Below are 25,228 nucleotides of genomic sequence, written 5' to 3'. Positions count from 1 at the left end.
CCGGAGTAACTTAGAAAAGTAGACATTTTCATCTCTTTTTTTCAAGATGAGAATGAGGCTCCAAGAGGTCTAATGCCCCAAATTCACACTGAGCCTGGATTCAAACCCAATGCTTGCTCCCTCTCCAAATGTCCAACTCAGAGCACGGGCCTTATCCCATGTCCCCCAGCTTGCCCGATGTCCCATGGGCATCTGCCCAGCTGAGGGATGGAGGCCCTGGTTACAAGAGTGATTGGCTCAAGGTCACTAATGAAGACCTCACAGGAGCCAGCGAAACCACCCTGCGGCTGGGCCAAACGCAGAGCTTGCCGGAGCTGAGACAGGCTGTTCTGAACGGCGGGGATAAATCAGCAGCTCCTGGGCTCCCAAGGACGCCTCTTACCTGCCCTTGGCTGACAGCCCGTTGCTGCCTAGAGATTGACTGGCTGGGGGAGGGACGCAGCGCCCCACTGACAGTGGTCCAGTGGCCCTCCATCTCGCTGGGTCCCCACAGTGCCAGGCAGGGGAGGGCCTCAGGCACAGGGAGACACCCCCAAAGGAGCATGAAGTTTTAGACAGGACCCCCCTGGGGTGGCAGTCACCCCCGAATGTCTCCAACTCTTCCCCACGGCTCCTTCTGGTAGGCAGGTGTGAGCATAGAGACCTGGCAGCCAGGATACAGCTTGAAGCTCCCCCACAAGACTAGAATGTTCTCAAGGGCTGTGGCTTACCTTAAAAATGTATGTGGATCTTGCCCTTCAATTCTCTAGCTCTCTGTTTTCATGTTATAATAATCACTGGTTTGCTTCTCAAGTTTTTGTGTAAATCAGCACAGCATCTCTATGCCATGGTTTATGCCCAGCTCACTGCCGTGAGCCAGACTACCCTGACCTCCATGTGAGGAGTTCTAGGCTTTTAAAATCATCTCAGTGGGAGCGGCAGGGGCGGGGGGTGGTGCAGGAGAAGCCAGCACGGCCCAGCCCTGGGGCAGAACTCTGACAGCTAGTCCTCTGGGGCCAGAAACCCAATACCCAGAGATTCTAGCACCTAGCAAGAAGAACCCAGCAGTGCTGGACACAGTTTACACACCACCTTCTTCCCATTTCACAGCAACTCAGTGGGTTAGAACATCACCTCTTAACAGATAAGGGGATGAGGTTTTTAGGAAGGCCTGGTTCACATGTTTGCTGATGAACAGCTGGTTAAACACAGAACAGCAATTCAATCAAGCTCCATTTGGGTTCACCAAACCAGTCTGCTCATAAAATGACTCCCTTTTTGCGAAACGCCCCTGTGTACCCAGTCTTGGGGCACTGGAGCTGAGAGACATTAAGGAACTTGCCTAAGAACCTCCAGCACTTGAACCAGGAGCGGAAAATCTGTTTTCACCGTGCTTCAAAGTAAGGGAGCTGCCAGGACCCAGACAGTGAAGAGTAGGGGACCCAGAAGCCCAAGTCCCAGACTCCTGCTATCCCCAGGCTCCAGCCCTTTTGCAAGGAGCCAGGGACCTTCCACCCCTGGATGCAAAGTCCAGACAGGACCTGCTCAGCAAACACAACCCAAGGAGTTGTTGGCTTCCTAGCTTGCAATTTTGTAATAGTCTCAGAAGCACATTGCATTAGTCGACTCACTGCCTCTCCTCTCTGGCCTCGGAATTTTATTTCCTTTGGAGAAGGGAAGCCAAGGACGCAAGAGGCAAAACAACAAACAACAGCAAAAATCAGCCAATGTTATTGAGCAAGACAGTGTTTAACAGTGCCCCCCACCCCCGCCAAAGCACAACAACCACAGAGTACAACCTTCCAACAGTACTTCTTTGTCTGTGCACACGCCAACATCGCCCTCTGCTGCCAGGCACCAGTACTGCCATGTTTCACAGGCTGGAGGCTAGGGGAAGCCAATCTCTTTCACCTCCATCCTCCCCCGACTTCTGGGGTAATCACCCCTCCAGCTCCTCACAATACTGTCTTGATTCACAAAACGTCACACAAAATAAATGATGCCCCTGGAGTTATGCAAAGCAGTAGCTCTGCCCCTTGTTATAAACAAAGAGATTTAAAGTATTGATCCCGGAACTTAGAAACACAGTGATGATCAGTAAGGTCAATGAATCCTGCCCTCTGTCTCTGAGTCAGGCTTTGGGGTAGATATCATAAAAGAATAGTACTTATTATTTTTTCTTTTTCTCTTTTACTTCAAGGTGCATAGAGAAGATGCCTTCAACCAGGCATCTTCCAAGTGCCACAGCCGCAAGCATTCTGAGGTCTTCTGGGCAGATTCGAGTGCATGGCACCTGCTGGGCTCTCTTGAGGCCGCCAGAGGTGACTCCTGCAGCCTGGTGTGAGATGCGGGAGGGAACTGGGGTGCCCAGGACTGCCCTCCCCTCCTGCCCTATCTCCTGTTCTCTCTGCTCCCAGTGTCCCTCTGCATGTATGTCAGCTGAAAGCAGGTGCCTGGTGACCTTTAATGAGCTGCAATGAGGAGCAGACCGCCAGTTCTGCAGCCAGATTGCTGTCTGAGCCCCAAGTGGGCAGCAGGTCCCAAGCCCTGAGGATGGGAGGTGAAGCCGTTCTAACTGTAGACAATGCTCCCTCCCCGTCCTCACCAAGGACTGTGACTTGCTAGACCAAACTGTGCTGCACCTGTGCCTTCCTGTACCAAACAGCCATGATCCCAAATGCTGGGTGAGTCCTGACTGCCTGTAAATCCAAGGGTCCTCCCTGGGTCTTTGTGTCTGATCGTCCCTCTGTGGGCAGTGGGGAGAATCACTTCCACTTTCCATTTCTCTCCACACAGCATCCCCAGCACAGAATTAACGACCTGTGGATTCAGCACTGAATGTGTGGCCAGCTCCCCTTAACAAGGGGCTCCAGTCCTGACAGTGGGCTACCTTAAAAAGCAGAATGATCTCAGGAGAGGAGAGTAACTGTGGCTAAATAAGGGAGGCAGCCTGGGCCTCTGTGACTTGCAGGATGCCAAAGCTGGGTACAGAAGAAACTGGTCCCCACAGCACACTGTGAATTCGCCGTGTAATCTACTCTTTGTTGCATCAAACCCAGCAACAGCCTATGTGTATGGGGGAGACAGAAAAATGAATGACTAATAAGCCTTTCCTCAGGCCAACAGGTGCATGAGGAATCAGCCAAGCAAGGCAGCTTGTGCTGAGTCATTGGCAGAGACAAGGCGTAAGATGGCCAGGCCTCGACCAGGCTCCCTCCACCGAGGAGCTGGACTCACCACCATGGAAGAATAGGGAGACCTTGAGAGGATGGACCTCATCCCCGGACCAGGGTGTGGAGATGGGGAAATGCTAAGCATGCCTGGGAAAGGAGGCATCCTGCTGGGGGGCATCAGGTACCCAAGGAAAGCCGTGAGCTAGGACTGGACAGGAGGCTGGGTGCCAGGCAGAAGGCTCTGGTGGCATAGTGTTTCTGCAATATTCTGTATGCGGGGGGGCCTGCCAAAGGAGCTGGGGATGGTGGGCCAGGACCTGAGCTGTGATGGAGGATGCTGGTCTGGTGGGGAGGTGTTGTGGGCAGCAGCCAGGGGGAGATGACTACAAACCCTACTGATGAGTCTCCAAGGTCATGGAGGCAGGGATTGGGGCAACAGCCTGCGTGAGTAATTGTCATTGTTATTGCTGGTCTCGGGCTTATGGCTCGTAGGCTTGTGCTAATCCCTTCGTACCCCACTCCCTGGCCCCTCCTGGGTCTAAAGTGATCCTCTTTCCTTATCGCTACTTCTCCCAAAGCCAAAGCTACATGCCAGCTGCTGCCATCTCCCTTTCCCAAACCTGGAGCTAGCCAGTCAAGGTCCAAACATCAGATTGGGCCCCAGGGCAATGCCAGGGCTCAAAAGGGCTTCTCTGATTATGGAGCTCTACGTCTTTGATCCTGACAGGCCTGCACCCAGCCAGAGTTCTGACCAAGGGATCCCTCAGCACCTCCCCTGTCCCCAGATGGGCAAGAAGGCAATGTGGCCTCTTGCTCACCCTGGAGTTCACTGAGGATTTCTGAAGGTCCAGGGACAAACGGTAGGATGAGGCGCTGGCCCTGGAAGCATGGACTGCTCAGCAAAGCCCCAAGGCCAGACCCGCCCACCTGCTTCCTCCTGCCCTCTTCCCCACCCCCAACACAGAGGATGACAACTGCCCTATCTGGGGCCCAAAGAGCTGCCATGGTATCTGACCAGGGCATCTGTGAGCAAAGAGGGTTGAGGCAAATTCTTGTTGTGGAGAAAGGATGTGAGTGGAGGGGATGGAACTGCTTACATGGCAGAATACAGGCAACAAGGTGAGCATCAGGGGTGGGCAAAGTAAGAGGAAGATGGGGAGAAAGGGGGGTGCAGTCCACAGAAAAGAACCAGAGGCCCACCTCTCAACTGGGAGCCATAAGGACTTGCTGGGCGTGCCTGTGCTAGCCACTGCCCCACCCTCAGGGAGCGTGAGCTTAGATGTGTGCACATCTATGGGTGTGCACACACACACACACACACACACTTTCAAGGAGAGAGCAGAGCTTATTTGACCGAAGTGTGATAGTGACGAGTCCTGCCTTCTGAGCACAAGCCGTGGAGGCAGCCCCCGTGGTTATCAACATCATCTTTAAAGTGCTTTCCAACTTCTACTGGACTGACAAAATTGGAGAATCCTCAGAAATTCAAATCACTCATTCCCTGCGGTTAAACCTTGGGAAGGATTTGGGAGAAATCGAGTTCCATACCCAGGAACGGTGCTTCTCCCCATTTCTTCTCCCTGTCTCCAGAATACACATCCCCTGAAGGAGGCGCACCATCTCTCCGGGGCTTGCTCATTTTTGCCCGGTGTTTCCCGGTGTTGGTGAGCCACCCTGCAGCCCCACCACACTCCACACACCCCAAGGGCCACTGCAATGGGCTCTGTGTCACTGACAGACACTCCTCGCCTCCTGTCCTACCAGCCTGTCCATTTCATTTGAGGCCTAGGTAATAAATTCTGGAAGAGAAGTGCCAGACCAAATGCCATGGAAAATAAATTTTAGGAGATCCCTCACTCTGAAGTTCCAACAGGATTTTTCTTTCTGATGAACCCAATCCCAGAATGAAAAACCAAGGACAGTCTTAAGAGCTAGTTCTCATGTATCAGGCACTGTCCTAAGGAACTTACACATGTTGACTCATTCAAAACTAACAACAACCCTATTATCATCAGCCCCATTTTACAGATGAGCAAACTGAGCATGGAGAAGTTAAATAACTTGCTCAAGAGCACACAGCTAATAAGGAAGTTCAAACCCAGGCAGGGTCTGAGCTCTAAACCATCACACAAAACTGTCTCTTCATCATATTTCCACTGAAATCGATGACACAGTGTGAGCCTGGCTCAACCCCTACCAGGAGCAACTCTTCTCTGAGATCCTTGAAGCAGCCATGGAGATGCCTCTAGAGCTAAATTTCAAAGGACCACTCTGAAAGTCACAGGAATGATACAACCAAGTGCCCTGAATAGGAAAAGGAGTACGTCAAGGCTGTATATTGTCACCCAGCTTATTTAACTTATATGCAGAGTACATCATGAGAAATGCTGGGCTGGAAGAAGCACAAGCTGCAATCAAGATTACTGGGAGAAATATCAATAACCTCAGATATGCAGATGACACCACCCTTATGGCAGAAAGTGAAGAGGAACTAAAAAGCCTCTTGATGAAAGTGAAAGAAGAGAGTGAAAAAGTTGGCTTAAAGCTCAACATTCAGAAAACGAAGATCATGGCATCTGGTCCCATCGCTTCATGGGAAATAGATGGGGAAACAGTGGAAACAGTGTCAGACTTAATTTTCTGGGGCTCCAAAATCACTGCAGATGGTGACTGCAGCCATGAAATTAAAAGACGCTTACTCCTTGGAAGGAAAGTTATGACCAACCTAGATAGCATATTCAAAAGCAGAGACATTACTTTGCCAACAAAGGTCCGTTTAGTCAAGGCTATGGTTTTTCCAGTGGTCATGTATGGATGTGAGAGTTGGACTGTGAAGAAAGCTGAGTGCCAAAGAATTGATGCTTTTGAACTGTGGTGTTGGAGAAGACTCTTAAAAATCCCTTGGACTGCAAGGAGATCCAACCAGTCCATTCTGAAGGAGATCAGCCCTGGGATTTCTTTGGAGGGAATGATGCTAAAGCTGAAACTCCAGTACTTTGGCCACCTCATGCGAAGAGATGACTCATTGGAAAAGACTCTGATGCTGGGAGGGATTGGGGGTGGGAGGAGAAGGGGACGACAGAGAATGAGATGGCTGGATGGCATCACCGACTCAATGGACATGAGTTTGAGTAAGCTCCGGGAGTTGGTGATGGACAAGAAAGCCTGGCATGCTGCAGTCCATAGGGTCGCAAAAAGTTGGACACAACTAAGCTGAACTGAAGTGCCCTGAGGCACCAACTCACAAAGACAGAAAGAAGAACTCCTTTTAGAATTTGCAAGGATCCTCTGTCAGTCACCCTGGAGAAGTCTGGCTCCTGCCTCCTGCCGGCTCCTCATACCTGCCCCTTGCAGAGCTCACGTGAGGCTGAGACTCTGGGCATCAAGGAATGATGGGGCCAGTGATCAGAAGCCGGACCTCAATGAGGAACAGGCTCTTAGCATCAGGGTTCACCCGTCCCACACAGGATGGACCCCTGCCCTCCCCACCCTGTCTTACGGCAAACTTCCCCCTCACTGCATGGGGGAGGCTTAGATTAGGGCAGGGAGAGCAAGTTGCACCCCACCACCCAGTTCTGACTTACTTGAAGAAGTCTTCCTTGCAGTAGACGCTGCCAGCCCTGGAAAAGCACCGGTCAGCCAGCTGCATCTGGCAGTCTGCACACTTGAGACAGGAGCTGTGCCAGTGTCTGTCTAGGACCTTGAGGATAAACTTGTCCAGGATATGTTGGTTGCAGCCAGCACACTGGGGGATCTCTGTGGAGAGAGGTGAGAGAGCCGTGTGAGCCTTCAGCAGAGCACTGCTAACTGGACCAGGTGCTGTGTGGATGCCTTCTCATTCTGCCTGATCTGGGAAAGAACATAAACCAAACTCCCACAGCTGCCACATACAGTTGTGCAGGTTGTACACTGTGCAAAGACGCCTGGCCAAAGGAGTAGGTTGGGATTGAAATCCAATCCATGTTTTGCTGGCCTGGCTTTGGGTGGCTTTGGCCCAAAGGGCCTGTTTCTGAGAGCACCACAAGGCTAGCAGCATCAGCTAACTCCACTTATGCCAGCTGCAGTTCAGCAGCCAGTGGCCAGGAAGACCCAATTACATTCACTTTTATTTCTATGACATTTTCACTGTGCTGTGCTTAGTCACTCAGTCATGTCTGACTCTTTGAGACCCCATAGACTGCAGCCCATCAGGTTCCTCTGTCCATGGAATTCTCCAGGCAAGACTACTGGAGTGAGTTGCATGCCCTCTTCCAGGGGATCTTCCCAACCCAGGAATTGAACCCAGGTCTCCTGCATTGCAGGCAGATCCTCTACCATCTGAGCCACCAGGGAAGCCCATGACACTTTCACTACTGGGTAGAATCTGTGCTAAAACCTCTAAAGTGAGCCCTGCCTAGGCATGGACTGAGAGGCCATCTGGCCTAAACAGAAAATGATATGTAGGGGAGAGGGGTAGTGACCAAGGTCCATGCCTAAAGGTCCAAGAGGAGAAAGAATCTCAGTATTTTAATGAACTACAAAAGATACCATCAATTAATATCCCCAGTGAATATGACTTCGTGTAGTACCTCAGACAGGAAAACTAGACTCTGCTTTTCCAGACTCCCTTGCAGCTCAGGTTCCAAATGTGATTTAGAGTCTGCCAATCAGATGCACTAAGGAGAGACCAGAATTCAGAATTGAGTAGAATGGAGGCACAGCCAAGAGGCAGGCCCCCATTATGCTCATGTGGAGCATGGCAGAGGCCACAGGATTCTCTGGTTTTAATGTCCTAATCAATCATGGCAGAAGCAACACCATTCTGGGGACTGGGAGTTATTCCCAGAAGCTTGCTCCAGGGCTGGCTCCACTAACCTGAAAGTCATCTAATACATACCTGGTAATTGACCACTTTCCATTTAAATAGTGAAAACGGACTCTGTTGTCTGCAACTGAATCCTAACCACTGCCCCATCCTGTTCCTGGGTTGGGTGACTTCCTAGCCAAGGTCTATTTCTCTGCCATCCCATCTCTACCAAGGGATTGCTCAGGGGATTGATAGTATTTTTGAGTCACTGAATTAGTTTCAAAATGTATAAAATGGTCAGGCTTTCACAGTTGGATGAACAAATAGTGTAAACATCTCTAGCCATTTTCCCTTGTCCTTTTCCTCAAAAAAAGGACTGTAACAAATGTTAAGAACAAAAACATAAATGGGCAAGCATTTGGCCTCCCATGGTAGTCTCATAACACAGCAGGTCACAAGGCTGGCAAACCCTGGGGTTTCTTACCTCTATTATAGCATTTTTTGCTACTTGTCTTTTTACACACTATCTTTCCCATTAAAAGGCGGAATCCTTAAGAGCAGGAGCAGCATTTCTTTCTCAGTTGTGTCTCCTCCATGCCTAGCACAGTGTCAGGCACACAAGAGTACCTCCAAAGATATTTATCACCAAATAAATTACTGAGCAAATCCTCTCTAAGTCATCACAGAATGCCAGGCTGGGCTCCTGAGCGATACAGCAACTTCTCACCAATTGCCCATCTTCCACCTGATACAGTATATATGTTGATGTTACTTTCTCCATTCGTCCCACCCTCTCCTTCCCCCAGTGTGTCCACAAGTTCTTTCTCTGTATCTGCTTCCTAATAGGCTCATCAAAACCATTTTTCTAGAGTCCATATATATGCATTAATACATGATATTTGTTTTTCTCTGACTTACTTCACTCTCTGTAACAGGCTCTAGGTTCATCCACCTCACTAGTCCTCAATGGACTCAAATGCATTCTTTTTTATGGCTGAGTAATATTCCATAGTATATATGTATCACAGGGAGGGAGGTTAAGGAGGGTATGTATGTATATTTATGGCTGGTTTGCATGGTTGTATGGCAGAAACCAACACAACAATGTAAAAATTTTTAATATATATGTTTAAATTTACAAAAAGAAAAAATTCCTAAGAAGCTCACCTGGAGACAGTTCTTCACTAGTTTTTCCTGCACATCCCAAAATGTCAACAAAAGTAGTAAAACTAAATCTCTTGTGATTTTAAAGTGTTCACATAAGAGTATTAGCCTCAAAGCATTAAGGGGAAAAACTGAACACATCTAACCTACGTGAAGAGAAAGCTTTCGCAAGTATTATGTCATTCATATCTAAAACATAGACAGGCTATCAAGACTTGTGATTTTAAAGTGTTCACATAAGAGCATTAGCCTCAAAGCATTAAGGGGAAAAACTGAACACATTCAAACCTATGTAACAGAGCAGGCAATGGCACCCCACTCCAGTACTCTTGCCTGGAAAATCCCATGGACGGAGGAGCCTGGTAGGCTGCAGTCCATGGGGTCACTAAGAGTCAGACAAGACTGAGGGACTTCACTTTCACATTTAACTTTCACACATTGGAGAAGGAAATGGCAACCCACTCCAGTGTTCTTGCCTGGAGAGTCCCAGGGACGGCGGAGCCTGGTGGGCTGCCGACTATGGGGTTGCACAGAGTCGGACACAACTGAAGCGACTTAGCAGCAGCAGCAGCAAACCTATGTAAAGAGAAAGCTTTCTCAAGTATTAAGTCATTTATATCTAAAACACAGACAGGCTATGGAGACATTCACTAACCATCATTGTTAGCCCTGTACACACAGTGCTGATCTTAAACCCAACTGAACCCCAACACAGTCTGTTCCCTTCATGGCCTCAGCAGGCACCACCATTGCCTGAAGGTCAGACTCACTAGATGCCTTGCCCTTTGACCGGATTCTCAGACCAAAATGAAAACTCCCTGGTACATGTAGGCTTGGACACTCACTACCGGTCCCAGTTCAGATGGGATTTTCTTTTTATCTCAAAAGCTCTCCTCCTTGACAAAGAAACTGTTCGACCAGTAAGTATTTACCAAGGAGTCCCAGCAAAGGGCTAAGCACAGGACAGCTACAGGAATTTCCATTGAATAAGAGCGGCAAGATAGGACACAGGTTAAGACCGTGGATTCTGGAGCCAGTCTGCCCAATTTTGATTCTGCTTTCTAAGCTTTAACAAATCATTGGGTTGGTCAGAAAGTTCATTTGGATTTTTCCAAACCATCTTACAGAAAAACCCAAACGAACTTTTATGGCCAACCCAATACTCTGCCTCTGCCTCAGTTTCCTCGCCTGTAAAATGGAGTGATGATGACAATTGAATCTGGTAGAAGTGTTGTGAAGATATATTAATCAATTCATCTTCACAACACTTTGGCTGGAGGCCAAACAGGACTCAGTATACAGGACAAGGACTTGGTATTTAGTAGGTGTTCAGTAAAGGTCTCTATCATTAGGAGGTAAGATAACTGCAGTAACCGGGTATTTGCAGTGGTGCCACTGGGCTGAGTAAGGAAAGTTAGGGGCCCAAGTTTCTGAGCTTGATCTCATTGAACTCCCACCAAGAAGTCCCGCATAGATGTCAAGACCCTCATGCGGAGGTTCAGAGTGGACCCACAGCACACAGCAGCTGTGCCATGGCTTGGGGACTCATCAGGCACCTCCAGGCAGGTTCCTGTTCAACCACACGCTTGACTCTTCAGGAACCACCAAGGGCCACATCCCTGGAGCTGCCAGGGAGGGTTCTGAGGGCAGGGGCCTTACCAGTTGGGAGGTTGGGAAAGAAGAGACGAAGCTATAGTAAGTAAGGGGCGGGTAACCTGGAGCTCCCTTGGTGTGACAAGTCCAGCCTGGGAAAGGGATGGGGATAGGCAGGTAAATGGAGCCATTAAGAGGAAAAGGGTGTGGATCTCCCTTGCAGGCGCTCTGGTGGCAGCTACTGAGTTTTACGGAAAGAGCTGTGAAGGAAGTCTGCTCAGGCATCTTTATGCAAAGGATGGGAAGGAAGCCCTAGGGGAGAAGCCCTCCGGCTCAGCGAAGAGGTGAGCCTGGAGGTGCGGTGCAGAGCCAAAGGAACCCATGCCCCACTGAGCCGCGGGGTGCCTGGTCCGACCTGTGGGTCTTCGTGGATCATCAGCCCGGAAAAAACCAACTAGGGACGTCTTTGTCCCAGGAGCCAGGTTGCAGGCCAGCAGAGGCAAATTAAGCTGGGAAAGACCGATAGGGGAACGGAGAGCAAGCCCGCTCCCTCCCCACACCCTGCCTTGCGCCCAGGCCAGAGGGCTGCCCATTCCCACCTAATTGTTGTTTGGCCTCCAAGGAAAGATACAGCTATATTTCTCCTCCAGGCCACAAATGCATGGAGATGAGGGCGAGGATGCGTGCCCATAAAATTTATTTCAAGCAAGGTATCTACCGGGAGCCTTAATATGATGAGTATTCAAGGGAGAATACATTAAGGCTAATGTATGCAGGAAGGGCGGGCAGGGGTGGGGGGTTTAGAGGGTTGGAAGCCGAGACAACAGCATGTCTAGGAACAACACTAAAAGCAGGCAGATGAGCCATTTCTCTCGACCTCCAGCCTGCAGGGAGTGCTTCCGGAGGGATCAGGCTGGGCTTCCCAAACTTGGGGTTGAGGCCTTGGAACCCAGCTGGCGTCCTCAAGCTTGGCAAAAAGGTAAAGGATATACTAAGGGTGCTTTTTAAGTTAAAAGAAAACAAAACCTTTCCCACTGTATTCCACTGCAGATTTTGAGAGACAGAGCATTTAAAAAAAACAAAAATAATGCAGAAATGGTTTTAAGAGATCCACTGTATATCAATAATAAAGGTAAAACCAGGCAACAAGAACCTGTTATAAACTATGCCAGGCCCTGCGCATAGGTTTCCTCAATCCACACAACTTGGTGTAGGAATATTATTATCCCCAGTTTACAGATGAGGAAACTGAGTCTGGGAGAGGTCAAGCAAAATGTCAGAGGTCCCCCAACGGGGCAACCAGGATTTGAACTAAGCCTGTCATGGGGTGGGCTCACCCAACCCCAGAGCTAGAAGGTCAGACATCACCTCACCCAGCTAGCTCTACTGGGTCACGTGTCACATACGGAGGGGAGATGGAGGTGGAGGAATAGTCTCTAAGCTGCTCTGTGTCAGTGACGAGGAGTTGATAAGCCAACAGCCTCTGGTGCTCCCTAACAATTGTGCAGACAGAATTGTCTGAGGGACAGCTCTCCCTCCTTCGGACAGAGCACGCAGGTGTTTTAGGGGACAGACACCTAATGCCCAAGCAGGGCTGGGAGTGGGAACCCCTGTCCGGCTGATCCCCTCCCCCCAGCTGCAAGGTGCCAGCTTGTTGATTCATTTATTCAAGTTCAGATTCATCCCCACCTGTGATGGGGGTGAGGACCTGTGACCTCAGACCCCACACTTCAGGAGACAGAGCTCCAGGCAATTATTCAGATGCATGTGAAATGTTTATCAGAAAATTTCAAAGAGCAACAACACAAATCTTTTTTTAACCTACAATAAACTATTTTTTTCCCCATAATTTGAAGAGTCTGAACAGGACAGAGCTTATATAGGTCTCCTACAAGAAATAAAGTCATAACCAAAATTTCCAAGGTGTGAGAGGATTTCCAAGTCCCTAGTAAACTTGACTTATCCATGCAGTATTTGATACGGCAAGATTTTACCTTGAAAACTGGAGTTTAAGCAGACTTCTGCAGTCACTAAGACAGAATCTGATCTATAAACTCAGTTCCTGATCTGAGGAGTCATTTCATTTAAAATGAAAATTTTTATCTTATCTGCAGGAAAGTGTTCTGTGGTGATACTCTCTGCTGGGGCTCTGTAGAGGGTAAACCCAGGCATGAAAAGACAGCAACACTCCTGGAGCAGCCAAGGAATCTGTGGACATGCTGGACCACGTGGGACAACACCCTCCCATCATGGGGCCGTCCACCAGAGTCCAGCAGAGAGACACAACCCAAGGCACAGACCTAGGTCTGCAGGGAGAACAGTTGCATGTACACAACTACCCAAGCAGATGCCCTTACACACACTCAGACACATACACATAGTCAGATGTACCCACATAGTCACACTTGCAGTATATACAAAGACATACTTAACACAGACACACTCCCATATATACTCAGACACACAGAGAAACACACAATCACTAATGTTCACTAAGCATACACACTCATACATAGACAAAGGCACCCACACATACCACATTCACTGACACACACACACACATTCACGTATACTCAAACATTTAGCATATACACATACATTTATTCATAGGTACACACACACATGCCACAGATTCTAACGCACACTCCTAAAGACACACAAACACATGCACACGCATATCTGGATACAACAGCTAAGGCGTGGTGACTCTGGGAAAATGCCAATTCTTCTGAAGTCAAGCTGTATCTACAGAAAGGAAACCATCTCTGGATGAGGGAGCTGTCCAACCCTGGAGAGGTAGGGTGAATGGATAGTGAGTGAAATGGAAAGCTAGGGAGAGGTAGAAAATTTTGCTCAAAGACCTTTTTGGAAAACTACTTAGGGAATTTGAAAATTTTCAGTTCTGGTTAGAGTTCAGATCTTCAAATCTTTAGGTCTTCCAAATTATTTACGATAATGAGATGCTGATTCTACCACGTGTGTGATTTTGGACAATCACACACATGGACAATCACACACATGGTAGAATCTCTTGAAGCCTCAACTTTCTTATCTGTAAAATGGAGATAATAACATCATTTTCTCAGGGTTGCTACGTGACTGCGTCAGTTAATGAGTATAAAACACTTACTTCCATAATACCTTTGTCCAAGCTCAGTGGTCAGCTTCCTTCTCCCTTCTCATAGCCGGTCACCAACAAGATGGATTTATACATTTAAAGCGTATCAAAATTATTTCATGCTTCATTATTTCCCAATATAATTTTCCCTACCCTCACCACCAAAACACTCAAAACTCTCCTTCACCCCCCTTGTTCTAAAGCATCTGGAAAATGTACAACCCTTTCTAATCAACATAATCCCAGAGTATGAACAGCAGATAATGCAACATTACAAGATTCAGTCTTTTTGGAATAAAGAAATCTGTCAGATTTTTTCCTCCACAGAATGAGGGCAAATTTGCCAGACCTTGGTCCCCCTCTTCACATGTGAGTGCTGAGAGTGGGGTAGTTGGGACCACAAACTGCCTGACCTTCTGCTGTAATGTATCCAGGTAAGAGTGGATTGAGTTCAAATTAACATTTGAGGCTTCTCCTATTTTCCTTGGAGACATCTAAATGCCCAATGGTGAAGTGACTATTTCTTGTTTGGTAAGATATAACTAAAAACCCTTTGCCTATAGCTGGAACCTACTTCTTCATCAAGGAAGCTTATAAGCTTTCATAAAAGCCACAACGTGATGCTCAGCCCTCAAATCACCTGAAGTGCACATGGGGCTTATTTTTCAGAGTGGCCCACAGACAATGGATTCTGTTTTAAATCCCCAAATTCCTCCATTTGAGAAGTTTCAGAAAGGTGGGAAGTGGAAGAGATCAAAGGTCTAATACGGTCTGCAGCAGATCAAATTGCCCACACCCCTCTGGTATGTATAATAAGTACTGTGTATTTTTATTCCCCACTCACGTTTCTTCATTTCCAAGAAACTGCTCTCAAGGAACCTGGGGCCACCTTGAAACATTTCAGAGACTGTTTGTGTTTGTTTAATCGATTTTAATTCTTTGAAAAATTGTGCTTTCCATCTCTTTGGTCACAGAAGATCAACAAGGTGAGGAAAAACAATTTTTTTCTCACTAAGGAGACTAAAACTAGAACCAACGCACTTGACAAGGATTTCTAAAGTGTATTTGAGAAAGTTTATCTTTCTGGGAAAATGATTTAGAATTTCAGATATTTCCATTGGACCCATAATGCTGGTGAATACTTTAATATTTTAAAGACAGGTATTTTGTACTGGTTGGAATAATGTTCATTTAATTACAGTCTCAGAACAGATTAATATTTTGTAAAATTTGGACTTTCATGGGCCACTTTGGAATCCTGCAAGACACTGCTTTATCACTGCTTTTTGGACAATAAAATTCTTTTTGTTTCACAAACCATTTGACTTGACAGCCTTATGCCCAGGAAAAGGTTTTCCTTGCTTCTTTCTGGATAGGGAGCTGGTCCCTGGGACCTGCTTCCAGGGTTTCTTTCCTGTTTGGAGACCCCTTCAGTGCTCCCTACTGTCTTGGCCATCCTCTCGGGAAACCCAGGAGCCCTCCAGCCCACTTAGGGCAACTCCATCCCCAAAACAGGAACCGTGATCATGATTGTGGTCTTTAAGTTTGCCCACACTATGAATTTTGTCAAGAACTTGCAAATCTGTAAGCTCATTTACTCTTCCTTGAGATCTTGAGAAAAGTGAACCTCTACATTTAAAAGGGCTTCCCTAAGGGTACACAACTGGGGAGCAAACCAGGGCTAGAATCTTCTTTTTCTCTGTGATAGATTCTGAGACTGATTGAAGACCAAGGCTGCCAACAATGCTCACCAAAGCACCTCTGTCTGGTGGGTTTCACCTCAAATTCTTTTGCTGGTAAGTAGTTTTCGTTTTGAACTCTGTGTTAAATAACATTTGGCTACTGTATGTTTCCCAAAATACTTAATTTTATTTGCCTTTTTTTTTTTTTAAACTGACTTCAAACTGAAAGGAGAAAAGCCAAATGGGGCTTTAAGGAAACACATATATAATTGAAATATTATGCAAATGTTTTTCTTGGAATTCTCGATTCCTTCCCAACATAGAAGAGGGAGAAAACAGCACTTAATGGCAGACAATGTCGCTCTGTTACCTAAAGTTCTTTAAGAAAGAAAGAAGGAGGTTTTGAAAAGGCAGGCTGGGGAAATATTCTCAGTGGGGGCTTATTCGTTTCATCTGGGAATGATTAATTCTCAAGTGTTGCTAACAGAAGGCCACAGGACATAGCAAGTATGGCACCAGACCTGCCTAAATGCAAACCTAAGTTCTGGAATATCCAAGTCTCAGAATTATAACAGAGGTACAGTTAAACTAATTGAAAGTTCTGTTATTCAATACCTATTTCTTAAATAAAACTTTTCAAAGTCGCTGCCATCCCTACTGACAATAAAACCTTGTTTTCTGGTCATAACTCCCCTTTCAAATCACCTGATAACTGTGACCAAAGGAACAGAGAACTGAGACACAGGATGCAGTTTATATGACAAATCAGAACTAGATGTGTCTGTTTTCTACCCCCTCCTGGCTCTTTATTATTTCCCTATTAAAGACAATTCACTTTTATTGAACAGTTTAGAGCATATTTATATGTTCCCTTATTCTATGGCAACAAGGAGTTCATGATTCTCAGTAAGAATACTGAAATGCTTTGCCAGACATGACTGAGCGACTGAACTGAACTTAGAGCATCCTTATTTATATGTTCCCTTATTCTAAACCAAAGCATCTTCAAGAGACCAAACATAATTTTCAAAAATGTTTCTCATAAACTTTCTCTTAATAACCTAGTAAGAATAATCTTAAACAGCACAGTAGAAGCACAAAATTCCAATATTAGTTCTTTAAAAATTTAAGAATAAAAAGTTTATTGAACATTGTGTTATTATGTGATGACAGCATTGTCTATAAGGATCTGGGCCAGCCACAAAAATATTGAGATAAGTAAAAAACAAAACAAAACCTGGCATCACATTTAAGGTAAATTATATTCTCTAATATAATCCTGTTTGCTGATGTACTTCAAAAATACAGCAATCTACACACATCTTATCTAATTTCTAGTTTGTCTTGACAAATGACTAACAACTAGAAAAGAGTCAGAGAATCAGAAATTATCACACCTTACGTCGTCTTCTCCCCCTGTTCTTCCCTAGAATCCTTCCCACCACAGATCCTATTTGTTTCATTTGGTGGTTTGAGGTCCCTTTGAAAATCTCTTTTGTTCTTCTGCTTAGCTCAAAAATAGTAACCTCTTCGATGAAAGATCAAATTCAAAAGTAGCCTTGAGACAATTTTGATGTTACCATTTAAGGCTGAATCTGGACAACCCTTTAAAAGAAGGCATCCCATAGTAAATAAAATAAGAAATGTAGACATATATTTTGCAGGTGTAGAATTATCTCCTAGGTTATACATTGACACAGAATTAGTAATCTTCTGTTGAGTATTGACTATTCTCAATAATTGCAAATAAAACTGAAAAATCACATTAAACGAATCCATGACAGTCTATGGAACTGCCACAGACATCTATTTCTATTCCATTCTTCACATTTAATCATTGCTGAATCTCCACAATGCATTTTTCTGATGTCTCATTCTGTGGCAATATTCCATATGTTTGGCAACTGCTCCTTCATAAGAAGAAACTTTCAATTAATTTGGCTGCAAGTTTTGTCTCTATTAAGCTGTTCCCAGAACCAATCCCTTAACCCCCTAACATTATAATTAAAGCCAATTATACTTTAAAGGCATTTGGGGGTGAGATACCACAGTAAAACATCTGTGACTAGACCTAGATTGGCAGAGGGAAGGGGAGTGGGGATCAGAGAAAAGAAATCTGCCAAAAAACAATAGGAGTTACTAGTTGCCTCCTGAGACTATTTTTCCAGCCCGCCACGAACCCAAAGTACATTTTCCAAGGAAGAATCCATTTCAATTTTGCCAGTTAAACCTCTCTTCCTACCCTCAGCTGCAGCGCCTCAAAATGGCTCATTTGTGCTCCATTTTGATGGAGGTTCCTATAAAATTGAGACCTTAAAAAGGTAAAGACCTCACAGGGGGCATGTGAGTTTTTCTTCCTATCACAAACAACAGTAGCCCCGCTCTGGGATCGTTTCTGTTCCAGATCCAGAAATTGCTCTCCTCCCCCACCCCAAGCCTCCTGGAAACTGCGTGAGAGATGGATGGATCTACCTCCCCACAGCCTGCTAGGCACTCAACCCTTGATGAGATCCCGCTGGTCAGAAATCCTGTGCAAACCCATGCTCCTCCCGCAAGGATCTCACAAAAGGAGGAAGGAAGGGAGAAAGGAAAGAGAGACAGACAAGGAAGACAGACATTCAAGCCATGATGACATTTTCCTAAAAGCAGTAGACCCTGTTGGCTCACATCTGTGTTATGGGCATTGTTAACACTCGTTCCAGAAGGGGAGGAAAGGCAGAAAACCATTACAAAACGAACCCCCTGCACACACCATCCATCTCCAAACTCAGCCATCTATACAGTAAGGTATCTGGTGCGCCATAGCAAACGGCTGTTTCAGTCTGTCTCCAGCCTTGGGTTTCCCAAAGTGGATAAGATTACTCCTTTCCACCGGCTGCTCAGCAACTAAACTGTTTCCAAGTCTCTCTGCATTCCAAAGCTTCTCAGCCCCAATCCTGATCTATTTCCCTGATTGAAAGAAATGGCACAAGATCCCTCCATCCAACTCCACCCACCTCCCCGCTCCACAACTCCTTAATTAGGAGAAGACTAGTTTCCCTGAGAAACTCACAAGATACCCACCGGTACAGACTAAATCAAGAGGCTCAAAGGAGACCTCTTAACAATGTGATAGAAAGAAAGGTGAGTGCCTGTTAACTAATTTCCCATCCCTGGATGACTGCAGGTGTGGCTGTCTCCCTCCCTTTCCTCCACTGCAGCCCTCCCAGCACCTGAGTCTCTCTGGGTTCTGTCTGCTAATGCGGTGCTAAAGTAATCACTAATTGACTGGAGCACAGAGTGAAAGGACTCTAAAATCCGTGGCAAAAGGGAAGTGTTAGGACAATGGAAATATTTAGGACTTGAGGCTGTCTACACCTGGTCAGCGGGGTCATCAGGTCACTGTTCAAAATCCAAGACGCCCCTGTGGGCTGTGCTCTGTCTACTCAATGGAAAGCCACTCCTACGCCGGTTTCCCTCCTGCTTCGACCCCTCGACCCCACCCTACCCCACCTCACCTCCAGGAGGACTCGATTTTGTAAAATCGACCCTGGTATTTGGTCGCGTAGGTTGCCCCTCCTAGAAGTCTTGAAGACTCGACTCTACTTGAAGACTCTACTCTAATCCCGGGGCGTTCAGCCTACATTCTTGCCTTAACCCCGCTTTGTTTTTGGCGAGTCGGGAGGGAGGTACACCTCTCTTTGGTATTCCTTCATTTAACTTCCTGCCGCTCCTGGTTTCATCTCGCCCGGGCTTTGCTAGTAATTCTTCTTGACTAGTTTCATCCTTCAGATTCCTTTAAAAGACATTCACCCTGCCTTAAAAAAAAAAAAAAAAAAAAAATCCCATCCTTGATGAAACCAACCTCTGAGCCCCAAAGGGTGAATGAAGCCTGCGCTGAGTCCCAGCCGCGCCTTCCTCTGTAGGACACTGGGTACAGCCCGCTCCATTTCTTTCCTGGGCGCACAGTGTTACTAAGTCCCTGCCCAGGTCGAATTTAATTTACAACAACAGCTGTCCAGGTACAGACCTCGTCTCTCTTGAGCCTGCCACGTTTCGAGCGCTCTTCCAGGTCCGCTAAGCGCGGGGATCAGGGCCAGGAGCCCAGAGGGGAACGCGGGAAGGGGGCGCGCGACGCGGGAAAGGGGCGCGCGGCGCAGGGACCCGCCGGCTGCCTCCAGGTTCTGTGCTGGAGGAACTGCTCCCAAAATGTGAGAATCGCTTTCTAAGGGTTAAAAATTCACGGAAAGACTTGTGCCGCCCGCGTGGCGGGGGGGAGGGGGGTGAACAAGGTTTTCCCAAATTCTTGGTGCGAAATGGGTATGCGGAAGAAGAGGGTTTATAGTTCCCGCGCTCCGTCCGCGTTCCTGGCGAGAAAAGTCTGCCCGGCTCCAAACAAGTAGGAAACTGGTTCCAGGCTTGGCCAATCCCAGACTAAACGGGATAATAAACTAGGAAGAGGAAGGTGGACGAGGAAGGTGGACGGAGGGAAAGGGCCAAGGCGCAGAAATGCCGAATGCGCCGCGCGGTGCCGAATGCGCCCCCTCTTTTGCCCCCTTCGCAGCTGCGACCTCCACTTGGAGCGGGTGGACGCGGTGCTGGCGAAGCTGGCTCCCCGGGAAGGGCCGCCCTGTCCGCACCTGCCCCCCAGGCGAACCCTCAAAAACCCAGGGCACGCGGCGGGCTCGCTCCGGACGGTGCACCGCCCGCAGGTGCGAGGCAATCGCTTTTGGAAGCAATTCATCTTCGGTTCCCCCGGGCCACCCAGGCCGGCGCCTGCCCTGGGGGCAGAGGCGCTCTGCCCCGGTGGCGGCGAGGTCACCCAGGTCGTGCTCCCAGACCCAAGGACGCCGCTCCCGCCTGGCCCCTCCTGGCTCTGTTTTTCCGCGAGGATGGATCGCGGCCAAGCGAGGAAACCACTCGAGTTAGGTCCTGCCTCCTCTTCTCAGCCGGGATTTCTCTTCTTCCCCGGACGCGGACTTGGGGCTGCTCAGTGCAGACCTTCGACCCTCACTTGCCCGACCTGCCTGCTCTCTGTCTGGGTTAAATCGTTAATTCATCTCCCTGAGCGCCCCGAGACTGCGGCTTCCCAGGCGGGCTCCCCTCCGCCCTCTCCGATGTAGGCATGGGAACCGAGGAGGCCCGAGAAGCGAGCCCCTCGGGCGCCGCGGCACCCCGCCGCCCCTAACGAGGCACGGCCGCGCTCACCCGGGTTTCTCCAAATTCCCTCTGGTTGGTGCGCAGTTCCGGCCGGACGGTGGGGGCAGGATCCCCAACCGGCGAGGCCCAAATCTGCCAGCGGGACCAACCAGTCTGACCTATAAAAGTTGGCCCGCGCTGGACTATATATTTATGACGCAGGGAAAGAGGTTTGCAGTGTTGGGGGCTGCTGTTTGAATATCTGTATCGGATCTGATGAAATATCAATCTCTCTGTATTTTGTGTATATATATATATATATTTTTTTTTCTTTTTCCTTTTTACCTCCCTTGGAACCACGAAAAAGGCAGGAATGGGAAGAAGAGCAAATCGCTTTTCCAGAGTTGGAGAGAACTCCCTGCCGGGAAATGCGTTTACTCCACCCTTAAGATATAGCCTGCAAGAGTTTAAGGTTGGGGGCGAGGAGTCGGACCCGACCAGGGCAGGGAGAATTCACCCCACGCAGGAGCACCCGGAAGGGAAGAAGGCTAGTGAGGCGTCCTGAGCCGTCCTTTGCCCAGATCCTATCAAATACAAAACCAAACACCCTTGCCCACAGCTTCGGGGTTCAGGAGAGCTTCGAGGTTCACGAGAGCTCCAAGATAGATTTTCTTAGGACACAAGTAAGAGATGGGTGACCTCCGCCCTGGGCCTGCTTCCCATTCACCACTCCCAGTCTGGACCGGGCTAATCAGTCTTTCTTCCCGCGGGATCGGGCCGCTCTCCAGCCAACATTCTCGGATGTCCGTTTTCCTTTCCTTGGTGCCCCGGGAGACTACTTGTGAGATGGGCCAAAACCGAAGGCAAGGGGATGATAAAACGTGCCCCCACCCCCCCAGGCCCGCCATGTCCCTCGTTGTTCCTAAATGTCTTGGCCAGCAAGAGGGACCAGCAGGACTGGAACCGCTGGATTCGGGGAGAAGAGAGGTTCGGAGTTGGCTGAGAAGTCACTGCACCCAGCGCTGCACAGGGTCAGGCGCTGTGGGGACTCCGACCTTGGCAGCCCTGAGGGACGCAGCGAGGACCACCCAGACAAAGACAGGCTGTGCCAGGAACAACAGAAACCAGCTACCCTAAATCGTGGGCCAAATAGCTGGGACCCATCAACTTAGGACAAGGTCCTTTTCTGAACCTGTCCGCCCGCACCCACAAAACAACGAACTCGCCCGGTGCTGGATGTGACCCTGAGGGTGTTGCCTCCTGCACAGGAGAGCATTCCCGACACCCAGAGCAAGGAGCCAGGGTTTGAGTTCCTTAGAAAACACTGACCTGAGGCGGGAGAGGGCGCTGCCCAGGCAACCAGTACAAGCTTTGGGGGGTGGGGGTATTTCTCTACCCTAAGTTGCTCTTGGATTGCTCCCAGCCTTCTCCTTCCAGATTCTTCCAAGCTTCTTGCCCAGGCCTATGCCCCTCAAAGGGATGAAGAAAGCCAAGAAAGCCTGAGCCCGGCACATCCTTATTGGGTGACCCAGGGGCTGTGGGAGCAAGGCCGGGACCTGCTCTGCAACCTCCAAGCGGTGAAGCAGGGGACAGGGAGCGCCATAGACCAGGCCACCCAGGAGCAAGGAGTATGTGTGTGTGGGGGGGGGGGAGGTTGGGGGGTATGGGAGCGAGCGGATAGGGTGTAAGGAAGAGGACCGCCAAGAGAGAGAAATAATTACATAACTTGGTAATTTTTCCTGAAGGGAATGCGCCTAAACCATCCCCTCAAAGCAGAACCAAACTGGATTCCAACCCCTACAATACCCCTAGAGGCCAGGGCACCAGAGGCACTGAGGTGGGGGGATCTCTAGACCTGTGCTCTATCTGTGGTGGCTCAGGGTGAAGAAGCAGAAGGTGGCTGTGGTGGGGGGATGGGTAAGCCTTCCAGTTGGTGGGTTGGAGGGACCCGGGCTGTTGGAGAGCTCTTCTATTCTCTGCTCCCCACCCCCACCCCCACACCAGGTTTAAACACCCACATCCCAGGATTACCCCTCTCCCTCCCTGAGGCCCAAGGGCATGTCCACTTCTACATGGAATCCTTAGGCTACTGGGTCGTACATCCCAAGAAAGAGAATGGCTGGATAAATATGCCAGAGGGGGCCAGCCCCCCTCCTCCCCTCCACCCCCAGTTCCCAGCACCAGCAGCTTAATAGCCAGAAGACAGATCTGCTGCAGTTGGTGAGGGAACAATCCACACACATCCCCAAAAGAAAAAAAAAACTGATCCCAATCCCCAAAGGGATTGGTGCCCTCAATTTTGGCCAGTGCCGCCTCCAACCCAGGCCACAGAACCAGGGCAAGACAAAAGGAAGGACAGACCACCCTCTCCGGGTTCAGCCTTGCCTTGCTGGACCACCCTGGAATGAGAGTCCCCTTCTCTACCTCCTTAAGTTTTCCACACTTCGAACCCAGACGCTGAGCCCTGGCGAACTGTTGCTCTGAGGGTGAGTTCTAGGCATTTTAGGAAATCGAGTTCCTGATGATGGAATCAAACTTGTCTCTGAGTAAGAAAAACAAAAAGTGAGACCATCTGAGAGTGTGTGCGAGGCATCCAAAGAAAGGCTGTCAGAGCGAAACCCACTGTGTTATGTTGCAGTCCTAACACAGGCCACCTATGGACCACAACTATTAAATCACAGTAAAGGGACCCGAGAAACACACACCTTCGTCCACTCTCACACTGCTCCCCTCACTTGCACAGAGTGACAATCAGCTTAAGCCGGAGCACATTTGACAGGGTTTGTGAGTGTGTGTGCGAGGGGCTGACAACCCCCTCCCTCCCCGCCCTTGGTGGATGAGGGGAGTAAGGAGTCAGTGAGCCCCCAACACCTTCTACAGACACATTTAGCAGTAAACTCTCGAAGGCACAGCGCAGACTTAGAATTGTCAATAACTGACCGAAAAAGACACAAAAGATAACTGTAGGATAGTCAAGGAACAACCTAAATAACTTGAGTGAAGCTATCCTCTTCTAGTCCCTTCTCACAAACTTCTTAGGAAGTCGCGGAGTCGGGGAACACTCGCCAGCCTACCTTTGAGGTATTGCTGGGGCAGAAACCTTGTCATGGAGAGCCGGGGCGCAGGAGGGCGCGCTCGTGCATCCTAGTTCGTAGGTAGGTACCATCCGTGGATGAGCCGGCCCTTACTTAAACCTCAAGGATGTAGCTACCGCTCCATGGAAGAAGTCGCAGGCGGAAACCCTTCGGCTACTAGAGGGAGGAAGCCCTTCTTCTCTCTCCCAAGCCCAGAGGCGTTCCGCGGAACCTAAGAGCCCGCGGGGCAGGGCTCGCGCGGCGCCCGCCACGCGCGCGCGACGCCACGGGACCTGCTCTGGCCTCTGCACAGATTTTCCACCGAAGACTCACCCTTCGCGAGTGAGGGTCAGAAACAGATTCCCACCTGGAAAATCCCTGCGCGCGCGCGCACACACGTACTCTCACACACACACACACCTGAAGATAAACAGGCTCTGAGCTTCGGCCACCTTCCTAATTTCGGGCACAGGAAAGACAAGCGAGCGGGCGAGCAAAGCGCCCTTACGCTCTAATCTCTTCCCTTCCGAGTCCAAGCCATCCCGAAACCTGCCCTCTCGTGCGCCAAGGATGTACCCCGAGTTCAGAACTTCGTCCTGGTGCTCCCCCTCCCTTCATTCCTCGGCTTGCTAGAATATGGCGAGTAGATTTCCTCACTGGGAGCTGGCAGTCTCGGCGGCGCAGGCGGCGGGCGCTGCGGGCAGCAGTGGCTGGGGACGCACCAGGCGCGCACACCCTGCGCGCGGGGACAGAGAGTGGGCCTGGGCTTCTGTGCCGCCAGCCCCGGGGCCGGGGGACGCGCTCTCCAACTTTCCGCCAGCTGGGGTGAAGTTGCACTAGCGATACTGCGAGCTTTGACTGTAGCCCTCCCCGCCCCCCCCGGGGGAGTGATTTGGGGGGACCACCCCAGGGCTCTGGCCTGGCTTGCAGCCTGTTCCCCTGGCGTCCCCAAACAACACTCTCCCCAACGCTCCTAGAAAAGCCACGGGCTGGGGATGCGGGGTTCGGTATCCCTCGGTTCGCCTTGAGCACTATCCCGGAGGCGTTCACTTTCGGCCCCTAGGGCCGAGGGCCAGACCCTTCACACGCACTCTGCCCGGTGCCCCTGCCCTGCGACCGCCTCTGCGCCCCGGCCGTCGGCCCCTCGCCCCGCCCGTCCCCTCCAGTCCAGGCTACGCGCAGCGTCCGGCCCGCCCCAAACCGGCCCAAGCTGCTGGCTGTCTGGCTACCAAATTAAATCAGCGAGAAAGGGGGGTGTCTTACGTTGCATCGGCACACCAAGCATCTCCGGGAGCCCCTTGACAGCCCCCTCCGCGGGGACAGCTGCGCTCTGCATCATCTCCGAGCGAGAGCCAGCGAGTCGCAGTCTACGGAGATCTCTCGCTCAAGCTGGATTCAGAAATTGGAAAATAATAATAATAAAAAAAACACCCAACCAGACCGCCGAAGTCACGGTGGAAGCGGACCCTCCGTTTCTCCAGCAGGATTCCACAGGCTGCCTGGCCCCCTCCCCCTGCCAGTCCCCGGTCTGTTTCAAATCC

At 49.4% G+C, this 25,228-nt stretch overlaps 1 protein-coding gene across 1 annotated transcript in view; it reads right to left on the bottom strand.

The window, feature by feature from the left end:
- Window positions 1–25,026, bottom strand: part of LHX4 (LIM homeobox 4) — a 46,197-nt gene extending 21,171 nt beyond the window's left edge. The window contains exons 1-2 of the mRNA NM_001192785.3: window positions 24,951–25,026; window positions 6,737–6,908 (exon numbers count right to left, since the gene is read on the bottom strand). Coding sequence (NP_001179714.1) covers window positions 6,737–6,908; window positions 24,951–25,026 — 248 coding nt within the window. The remainder of the gene's footprint in view (window positions 1–6,736; window positions 6,909–24,950) is intronic.
- Between the last annotated feature and the right edge of the window lie 202 nt (window positions 25,027–25,228).

The sequence above is a fragment of the Bos taurus genome, chromosome 16, assembly GCF_002263795.3.
Source record: "Bos taurus isolate L1 Dominette 01449 registration number 42190680 breed Hereford chromosome 16, ARS-UCD2.0, whole genome shotgun sequence".
In the NCBI taxonomy this organism is placed as follows: domain Eukaryota; kingdom Metazoa; phylum Chordata; class Mammalia; order Artiodactyla; family Bovidae; genus Bos; species Bos taurus.
This window is presented reverse-complemented; position numbering and strand designations above follow the sequence as displayed.